This window comes from Phasianus colchicus, chromosome 6 (genome assembly GCF_987193195.1).
Source record: "Phasianus colchicus chromosome 6, bPhaCol1.hap1.1, whole genome shotgun sequence".
Taxonomy (NCBI): Eukaryota; Metazoa; Chordata; class Aves; order Galliformes; family Phasianidae; genus Phasianus; species Phasianus colchicus.
Window position 1 is genome coordinate 7,143,403 of NC_143441.1, and position 13,880 is coordinate 7,157,282.

Sequence of the window (13,880 nt, forward strand, 5' to 3'; positions counted from 1 at the left end):
ATGATGATGTTACCTTCTTGTGTTTAGTGTCTGATTTCTTCAAATTGTTGAGATAATCTCTGTCTTAATTTAAAAATAAATCATCAAGGGTAATCTTCAGGTATATGAATAACACTCTGCAGTAATTGTACATGAGCACTATGCTGAAATTTGCTTTTGCTCTGAAAATTTGCAGTTCTCAATTTGATGAATCTTTACAGTTTGCTATATGAGGTTGATGTTTTCAGTGGGTTTAAAGTCATGTTGTACACTGTAAAGATGATCCTTATCTGGTTACTCCTCTGTTCAATCAACTGGCACAGTGGGTCACAAAATACACAATTTTGCACAGATTCTTCCAACTGTCTAGCTTAGACGACTACTAACTCCTTTTGACCATATTCTCAATATTTTGTTAGCCTTATTGAAACACCAAGATTCTCTGCTTCCTTTTCACCAGAAAGAAGGAAAGGTAGGGTGAAGCATCATGCTGGAAGGAAGTAACAGCAGCAGTGAAGCAGAGCTGAGCACAACCTCCTGTGAGACCTCTGCTGGCCATTGACTGAAGTGCTCTTTTTTGCAGCACAGGAACATTAAAGCTTGATTTTAACGTAATTACCTTTACTAGGTGACAATCTTTTAACGAGTATATAAGCTTCAATATGGCTTTGGGTTTATAGAACTTGTTTAGAGCAAGTGGTTGTTCATGTCACTAAAATATTTAAAATTGCTTTAAGAGCATTACGTATTGTAGGTAAACTATTCCTGAAAATATCTGCACATCAAATCTGCATTAATATTGACATGGTGTAGTGACTTACTAACTGAATTTTAAATATAATAAGCTTGAACTAACACTTTCCTTTCAGTGTGGAAAAAAATTTGCTTTTGTGGGAGCACATAATTAGCTTTAGGAATCTATTAATAATGAATTTACTTTTTAAATTACTGCTTTTTGGTTTTGTGGTTTTATTTAAGCATGCTAAGCTAAGCCTCTGTATTTTTTGTTTTTTAGATTTGACACAGTTGAAGGCATGTAAGTGGTCATTTAAATTTTTCCAAAAAAATTTAGACAAAAATTCTTTAAACACAAAAAGGATTTTACTGTTTAATGGTTCAAATTCAAAACAGTTTTCTGTTTTCCAACTCTTGGCACTGTTTTTTTTTTTTTCCTTCCCTAGCTGTTTTTGTTGTTCTAAAGCTATGCTAATAGAAACTTTGAGAAGTAATAAATATTTTCAGTGACAGATATCTCTGTAAAGTTCTTTCTCTTTAGAAACTTCCTGGCTAAGCCTCAAAACAAATATGGTCAAATTTTAATAATGAGTAGAGAGCTGTTTCAGCTCATAAATTACGAAATTCTTCCAGTTTCCATTTAAAGATCCATCTTATTAATAGATGCTAATAAAGAATGAGTGGAATTTTCATGCTTACCTGTAAATTTACCCATCTTCACTGGATTGAGAAGTCAGTCACTTTAATTTTCTCTGACCATGGTTTTATTTTATTACTGGCTTGCAGAGGTTCCACTTTTAACAGAGGGCTGTGTTACCATACACTTAACTGATCTAACAGAACATTCTACATCCTTGCTGTGTGTATGAGCTCTTACTTGTTCAACATATTTGCATTATTTTAACCTGAAATAGAAGGTAAACCCATGGCAGGTACTTAAGCCCTAACAAAAAACGAGTTGTGACCTCTGTTGAAAAGATCTCAAACAATAAATGTTTGCTTGTTAGTTCAGCAGAGTTTCTATGCAGACTACTTTTTGCCACTCTATCAAATACAGCTTGCATGACATCCCTTTCAGACTGCCAGGCTGTCAGCAGCAGGACAGTACTGCTCCCAGCTCTGTCCCAGGTTAATCTAAGAGCAGACATGTTTGAGAACTTCATAATCCTAAAAAATAACAACAGTTGAATAGTTTGATTTTGACAGCAGATTACCTTACAGAAATACTGCTCCTTACTTTCTCTTTCATCATCTTCTTCAGTGAAACATTTTTTGTGTATTTTTATATGTGACCCATGCTTAAACAAAATTTCTCCTTGACAAAAGTTGCTATCAGTTGGCTGTTTATAAGGCTAAAGTAAGAATTAGACTGAGGATCACTTTCAATTCTGCGTGTTTGTTCCAAATTTTGCAAATAAAAGTTCAGGTTTAAATTACCTTTATAATAGAAGAGCCATTTTCTTCCTCCTTACCACCCTCAATTATCACCTTGGAAGCATATTTAAAAATGCCAGTATTTAAAAAACCATTCATGTGACCTTGACGTGACATATTTCAATTTCACTTTGTGGTTAGCTGTTGAATATAAATCATAATGGTAAACTGAGCCATTAACAGTCCAAACAGGTCTTGACAATTTGGTATATATACTCATTCCTTTAAGAATGACAAACTAAATCAAAACAGATGTTGCTGATTTTATTTCAGTCATCATTGGAAGTTCCTCAATTAGATGTCCTCTTAGAATGTTTTGTTTTTAAAGAATATTTTGGGGTTTTTTTTTGTTTGTTTTTAAGCACTGAAACCAAAAGCATTTTTGGTAGAGTGCAGATTTGCCACCACCAATTTATAATTTACCAGTCTGAGTGAATTTTGCATAATTACAGCAGATACCCCCTGCTTGTTGATTGTAACAGTTCCCTATATATTCAACAGTTCTCCATTTTTACCACTGAAATGGTTAAAACTGATGTTTTCTAAAGCCACAGTTACTCAGATGTGGAATAAGGCCAGGAGTTGTTCTTTGATGAAGTGCAGGAAAGTCTGTTGATAGGACTGTGTACAAGTTATCACTGGATCATAAATTACCCTGTTTTATTGGGTATTTAATGTCACACTTGCCATTTAAAACTTGTATCACTTTAATGTGAGATACAAGCTTTACATACATCTTAAAAAATTCAGCAAGGAAAAAAAAACTGCATTATTTTTATTGTTTAATAGTATTTTTCTAGAGTCAAGTCATCCAATTAACACCTTCATGAATAACTGATGCTCAGTTGCCCAAAACTTTTTTTTTTTTGCTCAGTTAACTCCTTATAAACCAGCACCTTCAACACAGTTGTAATGCTAACTTGACACTTACAATCACTTTGAACAGTGAAAATTTAGAGAGAAATTGAGACTTTTGTCTGCAACACCATTAAAATTTTTATTAAGCTGTTCTACATAAAATTTCTGTCCATTAATTTTTGCATATATTTGAACTGGAAAGAACAAGATGCCTGAAGATCACTTGGAAGATGCTAATATTTTTTATTACTTTGATTTCTTCCCTATGCATGACCAGGTTTTACCTAAGATTTAAGAAAAAAAAAGAGCTTCTTTAATTTTAATGCAAGATATATCAGCTGGGGGAGAGATACTGTATGCAATGTGTTTTGTAGAAAGCATAATAGTTAATAAAATAATACAAAATAATTTAAGCTAGCTGTGCATACAGCTGTGCTGTTAATTTTAGTGCTTCAGCATTTTTATCTTGTTTTTCTTGCAGATGCCCTAACAGAACAGGAAAAAAAAGTGATTAGCTAACTTCTTCTGTATTTATGGCAGGAGCCCATTGGCACAGATGGAGGAGGAAAGGAGAGAGCATGTAGCCAAAATGAAAAAAATGGAGATGGAAATGGAACAGGTGTTTGAGATGAAAGTCAAAGAAAAAGTACAGAAACTGAAGGACTCTGAAGCTGAGGTAATCAAATGTCTTAAATATCCTTGAAGCTGAGCAAATACAGAGATGGCTCTTTTCTCCAAGGTCTTCCAGCATTTCGTGGTTAAAGAAAACTTGGTTATTCTTAATAACCATCTTCTTGTCTTGGCTGAAATGGTGTAAGCACAAACTTAAAATGTAATTTTAACAGTCACGTACATGTTCTTTTTATTTTCACTGTCACAGTACTTCATAATTTTCTTATCCACTTTTTCCCTCCTGGAGTATTTTGTACCTGTTTTCTTCACTGTATTTAATGTTCTTGAGACTTTCATGGTTTTACACAAGCTGATTTAGTAACAACAATTGGCCTCATATACTGAAGAAGCATTTCAGGAATTGCTGGTACAATGTCTAAGAGCATCCAAATGAAAGTAATGAGGTGAAAAGACAAGTGTGTGTTGTTGGCAGTATTTCTGTGTCATTTGAACGTATGTGAATTTTACACATATTTAACTCTTAATTTCTGTCTCATCCAGTTGAACTCCTGACAGTGCAATAATTTGTATGGGTTTCAGGCACCTCTTGAAGTGCTCATTCTAAGAGATTTGTATAAAATTGCATTTAGGTAGAAAAGAAATGTTAAGTTTTGAAGAGGCAGCTTCTCTCAAGGAGTTCACGGAATCACAGAATGGCCAGGGTTGGAAGGGACCTCAAGGATGATGAATCTCCAACCCCCTGCCACATGCAGGGCCACCAACCTCCACATTTAATACGAGACCAGGCTGCCCAGGGCCCCATCCAACCTGGCCTTGAACACCTCCAGGGATGGGGCATCCACAGCCTCTCTGGCAGCTGTTCCAGCACCTCACCACTCTCTCTGTAAAAAATTTCCCCCTGACATCCAACATAAATCTCCCCTCCCTCAACTTCAAACCATTTTCCCTCGTCCTGCAGTTATCAACCCTTTCAAAGAGTTGATTCCCCTCCTGTTTGTAGGCTCCCTGTTCAGTAGAGGAGTTCAAAACTGTCAAAGTTCCTGAAGACAATTTGGCTTCAGATTTGAGGGAAAGAGGAAATTTGGCAGAGTAGTTGGAAATGCTTGCCAGTCTGGGTATTGTAAAGAGCCAAGATTTACTGCATCAGAGAGAGGGAGGGGAAAAACAAAGCATAAAACCCAGAACAAAACCATCAACCTAGGGTTCCTTTTGTTTAAGTACCTTGATTTTTTTAATTTGTTTTATTTTTTTGTCTTAAATATTATTGTACTCATTCATACTTCTGGCTTCTACAGAGTACTGTGGCAATAAGCCTGTAGTGAAATTGTGATATTAAAAACAAGGGGAAGAAAGCTCTTATTTTTGTTTTTCATTTACTATTTCCTGGCTTTTTCACCAGTCGTGTCCCTCTGTATCAGTTTTTAATTGTTTGTGTAATTCATTCTTTCTACCTCCTCCATTCTTAACTTCATAATTTTTCATTATATTTCTATATGCTCAAAAGTAGACAGTAGATAATTCTGAGTTTGAAGCTTTTTTAAAGAAGTGTTTTGAAGGGTTTGTGTAAGACAAAGACTCAGAAGATAGAAGGAGAAGAGGTGTTTCTATTTATCTCATTTAGAAACACTTGCTAGACTACTGGAATGGGATTTTGCTTTTCCTCACAGTGCTTTTCCATTCTAGCATTCGGGGCATTTGATTGCACTTCCTACCAACAGAAGTGTCCAGGAGAGACTGGTTATGCTGTACTGACAGTGCAGATAACTCACCTTCATAATACTACTAATTCATTTCATTAGTAATATTAGTACTAATTCATATTAATTAGGGAATAAACCAATAAATTAATAATGTTTTTCCAAACAGACCCTTAACGTAGTTAACGCTGTAGGATGAAAACAGTGAGATACTATTATCTGATGCATTACTGATATTCAATGTTTTGTAATTTAACATGTACATCAGGTATCAAATATTCTTGATTACTTTTGTTTGCAGCATCTAACTGCCCACAACTCCTGTTTGTAACTCAGGAAGCATCTGCAGTGTTTTCTGTGAGCTCTGAGATGTGATGGCTTTTGGTGTTTGTTTTTTTGCTCGGTTAAATCTGTTACTGGTACTTCTAACCTTAGTGCTTTTGGTCGAAGAATTACTTTCTCTAGAGATAAACTACAGCACTCTCACTTTAGTTGCTGACGTTTGTTGCTGTAAATGCATAGTTGTTGTGTTCTGAGTCCTTACTGAATCCATTCATGACTTTTTCTATAGCTGCAGCGACGCCACGAGCAAATGAAAAAGAATTTGGAGGCTCAGCACAAAGAATTAGAGGAAAAGCGTCGCCAGTTTGAGGATGAGAAAGCAAACTGGGAAGCTCAGCAACGTATTTTGGAACAACAGAATTCCTCCAGGTAAATTGATTCCTGCTCTTCAGTTCACAGCATACGTTTTGTAGCTTTCTGTTCAAAAGCAACTTCCATACTGATAATGGTCAGTGGTGTTTGACCATTGTGCAAATACCACTTAAAATCCAAGAGAAATCTTAAATTGCACTTAATTACAAAGTATTGGACACAGTGGGAATATTGTTAGCTTCTAAAGCATGTTTTTAATCTGGAAAAACACTGTCTTCATACATAACTAGATCTATCTTAAAAAAAACTACTTGTATTTGAAAGTTAGATTTTATTGGACTATGGAAGGATAGAGAGCTGAGGCTTCAAGAATTAATCATTTAAATCTTGTAGTCCATAGCTGGGGGAATACTGTGATGGATGCTTAAGTTTACTTTACTATATTTGCTGTAGTTTGATATAAATTTTCACACCGTGCATCACAACCTGCGAGATGTGGCAGAATGCATAATCTGTATATGAAAAAGACACACAACTTGTATTCTATTCAATATTTAACATTTTTTTTTTTTAATATTGTTGTAGAACCTTGGAAAAGAATAAGAAGAAAGGGAAGATATTTTAAATGCATCACTTTGACCACCAGTTATGTATTAGTTGCCAATATGCCAGCCTGGACATCAGTGTTTGTTGGATCCGTTTGACTAATTTTGCACCAGTTGTATCCATAGTAATGGATTTAACAGCATGACAAATTTTTGTTCATTTTGATGGAGAATGAGATGCCTTGAATTGTCTAGGGTGTTGTGTACTTGGAAAAGTAACAGCTCTAAGTACCTTTTTTTCTTTTTTTTTCTTTTTTTTTTAAACAGACGTCATTTTAATGCAAAAGGAAACATTTTACTGTTGTACAATCATGTGCTGGTGGTTTGACGGTTTACAGGAGACTGAAATGCAAGGACTCCAGACGGTTTTTAGCCAGGATAAATTGCCATAATAATGATGCAAATGATGCTTCCCTATCATTGTAATACAAGAATTCCATTCAGCGCAGCATATACAATAATGTAATTTAGTCTAACACAGTTGACCCTATTTTTGACACTTCCATTGTTTAAAAGTACACATGGAAAAACAGAAGTTGTAGGCTTACAGTGCACCTAAGCTTTTTATAACAACCCTTTTATGTTTTGGATTCTTTAAATATATGCTATTCTCATTTAGTAACTTCTTTAGCCAGAAGGATCTCATTACTGCTTCATTTTTGTAATAACATTTAATTTAGATATTTTTCCATATATTGGCACTCCTAAATAGAGTATAGCTTCTTTCATATGGTAGGAACCAGTGAGTAAATCTTTCCTTTAACTCCCTTTTTACATTTTATGGTAAGTAGCAGGAAAACGCATTTATAGGTCATTTCTAGGCAAAATTGTGGAGTTAACTACCAACCTGTTTCTACCTGTGTGCAGTCTTTCTTTATTTTACTAGAAATGGGAATATGGCCTCAAGAAAAAGAAATCACCGTTTCGCATTTAGCTGTATTCATATACTGCATTTCTGTATTTTTGTTTGTATTGTAAAAAGTCACATAATAAACAATGTTGTGATGTTACACGGTGCTGTGTCAGCAGTTTTAAAGGACTTGTGTAGCCAAGTACCTAAACTGGGAAGTGCTTTGACTTTTCTTCCATCCGGAGATGATTGCCATCTGGCTTTGATTTGTCTGAGGAATCACTTTAAGGCACAGAAAATGCCTGTAAGCTGTCTGTGCATCTCATTTAAGTCAGCAGCAGGTTGTGTTGGTGAAAGAAGAATCCTCTTGCCCAGGAGAGGGCAGCAGCTGTCTGTGCACTCCTGCTGCGACCGACCTGCCTAGGATCCAGGGGTTCTCAGCTCTGCAGCATCTCTGCTATGCCTCCCAGCAGCTTTTATGTGCATTTGGCAAGGCTGCTGTACCACATGTGCACCTCTTCAGGGACTTCTGTTAGGTTCATTGGCAAGCATTTGTTTCTTTTTTTTCTTTCCTTTTGTTTAAGTGAATTGAGTCCATTTTAGTAAAAGCAGTAGCTGGGAACTTGTGTTTAAAGAACAGCTAACTTCTTAAACTGCTGGGGACTTCTGTCTTTGATTTGCCTGCAAAACACTGAAGAAAAGCTCATTTTTGCAGACTGTATTACTCCTGCTACCATACTTTCTTACACGTGAGATACTCGTATCAGAAATGTCATTCATTCACTTTGCTTCCCACTGAAGAGCTTTTCAGTGGTCTGTGTAAGAGACTCCTTGTGACTAATTTAAATACATCGCCCCTCTCTTTTCAGAGAAAAGACTGTGATTATCACTGAACGGACATAGATTTTGCTTTGAAATAAACAGAACTGCAAAATTCCCTCATCTTCTACTATCTCACAGAGAATGCTCCTGTGCCTGCCCCACTGGGCTCTGGTGGAATTCAAGAAATTGGGTAATGTAGAGAACAGGCAAAAGCTACGGCCTGGAAAAGAAGTTGACATTCTGAATGGCTTTAAGAACTGGTCAAAACTCTGGGCATACTTTCTGTGGAAACAGTTCTGCTTTACCATTCTCAGTTGCTCTGAAGCAGAGGTTTAACGTACCAGCAAACCATTTTAATCACACCTGTTCTCTTTGTCCCCACCTTACTCCTCCCCCATACAAATTTGGGATAATCAGAAATGAGGTTATGCTCTGGTTAGGCTTTCCGTATGAGGGCACATAAATATGCTGTAGCGTTTTGATCACAGTTGGTCAGCAGCTTACTGCACCCAGGTATCACTGGCTCACGCTGTATGTCTCTTCCATCCCTTACCAGGTGCCATTAAATGCCTCCCACACAGGTGAGGCACAGCATGAGGTGTTTAGGAGCAGTTCTGTACTTCAGCTGGCTCTTTTGTCCACGCTAATTGTTTTAGAGTAATGCAGTCTTCAGGCAGTCATAAGGCTAGCAGTGCTACTACTTCTGTTTTAAGAAGATCTCAATTCAGTTTTGAACGTGTAAAGCAGGTTGGGAGGATGGGAAAGTTGTGGTCAGTCCTGTTGTGCATGGCACTGCAAGCAGGCTGCCGTGTCAGCTGCTGCATTAGCCCACACATTTCTGTTTTTACATTTACTTTGTATAGAGAGAGATAGGAAGAAGCATGTGTGTATATATGTATAGACCACAAATGTAGGGCTTTTTTTTCCTGCTGTGGTATGAATCTCATTGGGTTGCTTATCTTGCCTACTCAGAGTTCTGCTTCAACATCCCGAGGATCTGGTTGCTGACATTCCTGCTTCCAGCAAAAAGCACAGCTGTTGAGTTCAGATGTAGCAGTGTTACAGGTTTCAGTTTCACAGCAGTTTTCCATTAGGTGGTCACTGACCAGTTGGTGCCCTTTGTAGTCACTCAGAGGCTGTGTGTTGTGCCTCTGGAGTTCAGGTTATGACCTTACATCACCTGAGCAGTGACACATGCACTCAAAATGCTTAGGCAATGCTAACACCACCCCTCTATTTGGCGTCCTAGGGAGTGAGGCAATCTTAATATCCAGAATAAGCATGAAGAAGCACTTGTTTGACAAGAAGGTTGTTTTTGTCCTGCTGGTTCAATATGCACCTCGATCTGGTTTAGCTACAAACCAGTGCAAATAAATCAACATGGAAACCAAGAATGGGGTGGGAGATTATCAGCTTATGCTTGGGGAATAAGCAGAAAGTGTAGCTGAGCCTGTGGAGCCAGCTGGTGTATTAATGGCTCATCTTCCTAGTTTGCACAGTGGTGTTGGGCTTTGCTTGTCCCTGGGTGGTGAGGGCAGGCAGTTACCTGCCCAAGCTAAGGGCAGCCTTTCCCTCAAGGACTGGCTTTTGCATGCAAATCTCAAGTTTCCTGCCAGGGTATCCTTCATGCATCCAAGCTTCTCTTGATACAGCTTACATTTCCCCATTGCCAGCATCTCAGTTTTCCTAACCTGATGCTTTTTAAGGCTCGCTAAAGGCAATTATTCCCTCCTCCACAATCCAATCATGCTTCACCCCATACTCTGTCCTGCCAAGTGGCTGCTGGGTTTATTGGCCAACCATCACGAAGACCTGCTGTGTTGCCACTCCTGAAAGGAGCTGCTCACGCACCTTGAGGAATAAGCACTTGTGAAATGCTGTGTTGTACTGTGGTTTTTCCCACCCATCCTTCCTGCGACCACATGGTTGTTTCTCCAAGGCAATGTGCAGCCGGCGCTCCTGGCAGGTTGTGTGACTTTCAGCTAAGCCCAAATGTTCCTCTTCTGAAATGTGAACTATATTCTAATAGAAATGGTAGAAATATTCTTCAGAGGATGGCAGTGGGATTCCTCGCCCCCTGGCTGTAACCGCCTCATGATTTTGGAGCGACATCTGTTCCCATCATGTCTTGTTTCAAGCAGTACAGTAAGAAATTGCTGGCAGACATTGCCAAATAGAATAGAAATCTTATCCCTTCTCGTGGCAGGGAGTGCAACTCGAGCTCTCTTATCTCTGTGTAATGTATCACCTCGGTGCTGTCATGCAGAGAGTTCTGAGGCAGCCACAACGTGTTTTGTGCTGCCAGGGTAATTTCCTAATGCAGGTGATCATCTTTCTGTGTTCACTAAGATAGCCAGGCTGTGTAAATCAAGATCAAACTTGTGGTTTTGCGTTATTAAGAACATGTTATTCCCTTGGCTTCTCCAGTTCCCTCCTCAGTCAGCTAGCAGTAGCCTCTATGGAAGCCAATGGGATGGAAAGAGCAGCTGTGTGGCAACGTAAGGGGAGGATTGTAGGGTTTTTCAAGATGGATAGAAGAGATGTTTTCTGCTGCCAAAAGCTTCCAGGTAGATATTAAAATATTCAGTTCCTTTTGGAAGCTGCTGCATTGCTTCTTCCCAAGCTGCTGCTTCTCATGAGACCTGCGAGCAGCAGCAAACACTTTGTGTGGGAGAGGTGGCCCAGAATCATCTCTTGCCCAGTGCCATGGCTTCAGCTGTTACAGAGCCCATCCTGTGCTTGTAGCAGCTGATGCTCTGCTTAGTGGGCTGCGTCCTTGTCTTGCAAGGGCAGCACTGTCTGGGGCTGGCTGTGCATTTCCAGGTGAGAACTGCCCTGCTCCAGGTGCAGCTTGCTCCCTGCTTTGTTTTAACCCAGTGAGTACAGCAAGCCCTGCTCCTGCTTCATGCTGTCCCTGGTTTCCTGCACCATGCTGATAAAGTTGTGAGGTCTCTGCTGATCTCAACTTCACTTGTGCTGGAGGAGATGCTGTTAAAACGTGGGAACAATTCAGTGTAGCCATCCTCACTGCAGCCCTGCTCTCCCCTCCCCAGCATCCCTCTCCCTTGCACACAGGTGTTGTTGGTTCCCAGCAGCACTGCACCATTAGGAACAGCACTCCCACCTGGCTGCACCTTCAGTGGCACGAGCTGCTTCTACCTTGGGCCGAGCCACCTGTCAGCAAAACATGGGCCCTGTTTATTTGTTTATTTGTTTGAAATCCTGCCCAATGTGCGTACTTGTGTACGCTCTAATACCATGACCTCATTCTTTGAATTGCAAATCAGGGCAGCAGTTCACCACCTGCTTCTGCTGTATTTAAGTGCTTTTTATAGCTCTTCAAAAACAAAACCAATAAATACTTCTGTATCAGATGCACTGTTGGACCCCAGCCTGGTTCCCATCATCCCCAGACCCTCACCCTGTCCCAGGAGCAGCAGAGCAGAGGTGGCCCTGAGCAGCCATAGGGGCTCTCAGGGGGCTTTGCTGGTGACACTGCAGCTCTGATCACAGGGAGAAAACTGCAGGGGGGAAGGGAGGGTCCCACGGGTGGTGTTTGCCAGCTGGAGTGGAGGAGAAGCTGTGGTAAGAGCTGGGATACGGCATAGAAAGTCAGTGTGAGTGCTTAGGATGTGCGGTGCTCCTGCACCCACCAGGCTGCTCCAGCTGCACAGCTGCTCGAACCCAGAAATTACCGCAAATCAGTCAAGCCCGTCCTCCTTTTAAACAGCAGGTGGCAACATCCTCCAGTCTATGAGATTCTGCCCGTGTTCGCCGAGGGGTTCTCCTCTCCTGCAGCTGAGGAAACACCAGGCTCTGCCTGCAGCCTCTGCATTTCGTAGGATCAGTTTGCCTTTGCTCCAAAGCAAATTTGGAAACGCAGTGTGCAAGTATCTTGAATTAAAGCCATAGTCCCTGGCTGGAGAAGGTAGGTTGTTTTTTGCTGATGCATACGTTTGTATTTTAGCAGATTTTTGGGAATTTGGGAAATTGCAGATAGTTTCCCATAGCTGACACATCCTGCAGGGAAGCTGGGGAGCACTTCTTTCTCCCTCTCTCCTCTGGGACCGCAGGAGCTAACAAAGCACTGAGCATGTGGTGGAGAACGAAGCATCCAGGTAACTGAGTTGGATTGTGAGGTGTTGTAGATGAAAGATCAGGCTGGATATTAGGAAATACTACTTCTCTGAAAGGGTGGTCAGGCACTGAAATGGGCTTCCCAGGGAGGTGGTGGAGTCCCCTTCCCTGGAGGTGTTCAAGAAACATTTGGATGTTGTGTTGAGGGATATGGTTTAGCGAGAACCATTGGTGATAGGTGGATGGTTGGATTGGATGATCTTATAGGTCTTTTCCAACCTTGGTGATTCTGTGATTCTGTGATCATCTCTGTAGCTATGCAGATAGCAAATGTAGGACCATGATTTCCTGCGAAGAACACTCACTGAAATATTTCTGTCCGTGAAGACAAATGCTCAGCAGTAGATGCCGACCATCTCCATCTCAAAGCCCAGCAGATGACATTGGATAGCAGTGAGGAGGCCGGTTTACTGAGTCACAACGTGATTTAAGCATCACTGCTCAGCATGGATGCTGGCAACAAGGACGTTTCTCCTTTCTGTTCCTCAATAAGCACTTGCAGTGACCATCGTTCTGGGGTGGGATTCGCCTTACTCTTCTGTTGGTTTTCTGTTTGCCTCAGCATTCCTGTTGCTTCCCACATATACCCAGCCAAGGTGTCTTCTGGCCTTTATCTGGGGACAATCCCCATGTGGAGCTGTGAAAATACAGCTGCACGGAGAAGAACACAAATAAATGCTCCTGTTTATGTAAAAATTGAATATTCTGTGACAGCAAGAGGCTCGAGTGCAACACCTGCTGCTTCCTATTGGCAGCTTCAGTTTCTCCCCCAAGCCCCAGAGTAGTGTGAGCAGCTCAAAGTGTCACACAGGGATCATCTGAAGGTGTTGCTGCATTTTTATAAAAGCAGAAGAGGAAACAAATGAGAAGGGCTGGATGCTGGGCAGCACCAGGGGCCCTGAGCCTGCTTGGTGCAGGAAGAGGATGGCAGCAGGAGCTGAGGTATGATCTGCTCAGGCTGCAAGGGGGTGACAGTGCAGATGTTCAGCACATCTGCATCCACCAGCCCCATCGTGGCATATTTACATAAAAGCATAAGGGGGGATTTTGTGCCTAATTCCAGCAGGATGCTGCCAGATGTTACAGCTCCACTGACCTAATTCAGGGGCTGGGGGCTGGGGCAGGCTGTCTCTGCTGCTTTCCCATGTTGGCTGTCCCTGCAGCTCAGCAAGGCAAAGGGGCTGTCTGGGTGGGACTGATCCTGCAATCCTAACCATGCCCCTAAGGATTGTTTCCTTTTTCTCTGGAGTGCCACAAGGAAGGGTGGTGGTGTTGGGATGGGAAAGCTTGGTTTGTGGTGCTGGGAGCTGCTGGAGGCCTTGTTCCTCACTGGGTTTTGGCCAGCTCTGTGTATGGCTGAGTCCTTGAGAGCCTGACTCTAGGTGTGGCTGCATGGGCACTTCAGATCATGTTCATCTGCAGAATAACTGATATTGCATTTTGTCCTCAACCCACGCTCGCTGCCCTTCCCTTCCT

The 13,880-nt window shown here is 40.9% G+C and overlaps 1 protein-coding gene and 1 long non-coding RNA gene across 3 annotated transcripts in view; both read left to right on the forward strand.

The window, feature by feature from the left end:
• SEPTIN7 (septin 7) overlaps positions 1–7,605 on the forward strand; it is a 61,936-nt gene extending 54,331 nt beyond the window's left edge. Inside the window, exons 11-14 of one of the 2 annotated variants that reach the window (XM_090142293.1) lie at positions 995–1,015; positions 3,547–3,682; positions 5,908–6,047; positions 6,576–7,605. In XM_090142293.1, the coding sequence (XP_089998419.1) occupies positions 995–1,015; positions 3,547–3,682; positions 5,908–6,047; positions 6,576–6,615 (337 nt within the window). In that variant the 3' untranslated portion in view covers positions 6,616–7,605. The remainder of the gene's footprint in view (positions 1–994; positions 1,016–3,546; positions 3,683–5,907; positions 6,048–6,575) is intronic. The other variant, XM_031590463.2, reaches the window with a different exon arrangement.
• Positions 7,606–9,013: 1,408 nt separating this feature from the next.
• LOC149917400 (uncharacterized) overlaps positions 9,014–13,880 on the forward strand; it is a 41,352-nt gene continuing 36,485 nt past the window's right edge. The window contains exons 1-3 of the long non-coding RNA XR_016467637.1: positions 9,014–11,852; positions 11,998–12,195; positions 12,660–13,346. This is a non-coding gene — a long non-coding RNA (uncharacterized LOC149917400). The remainder of the gene's footprint in view (positions 11,853–11,997; positions 12,196–12,659; positions 13,347–13,880) is intronic.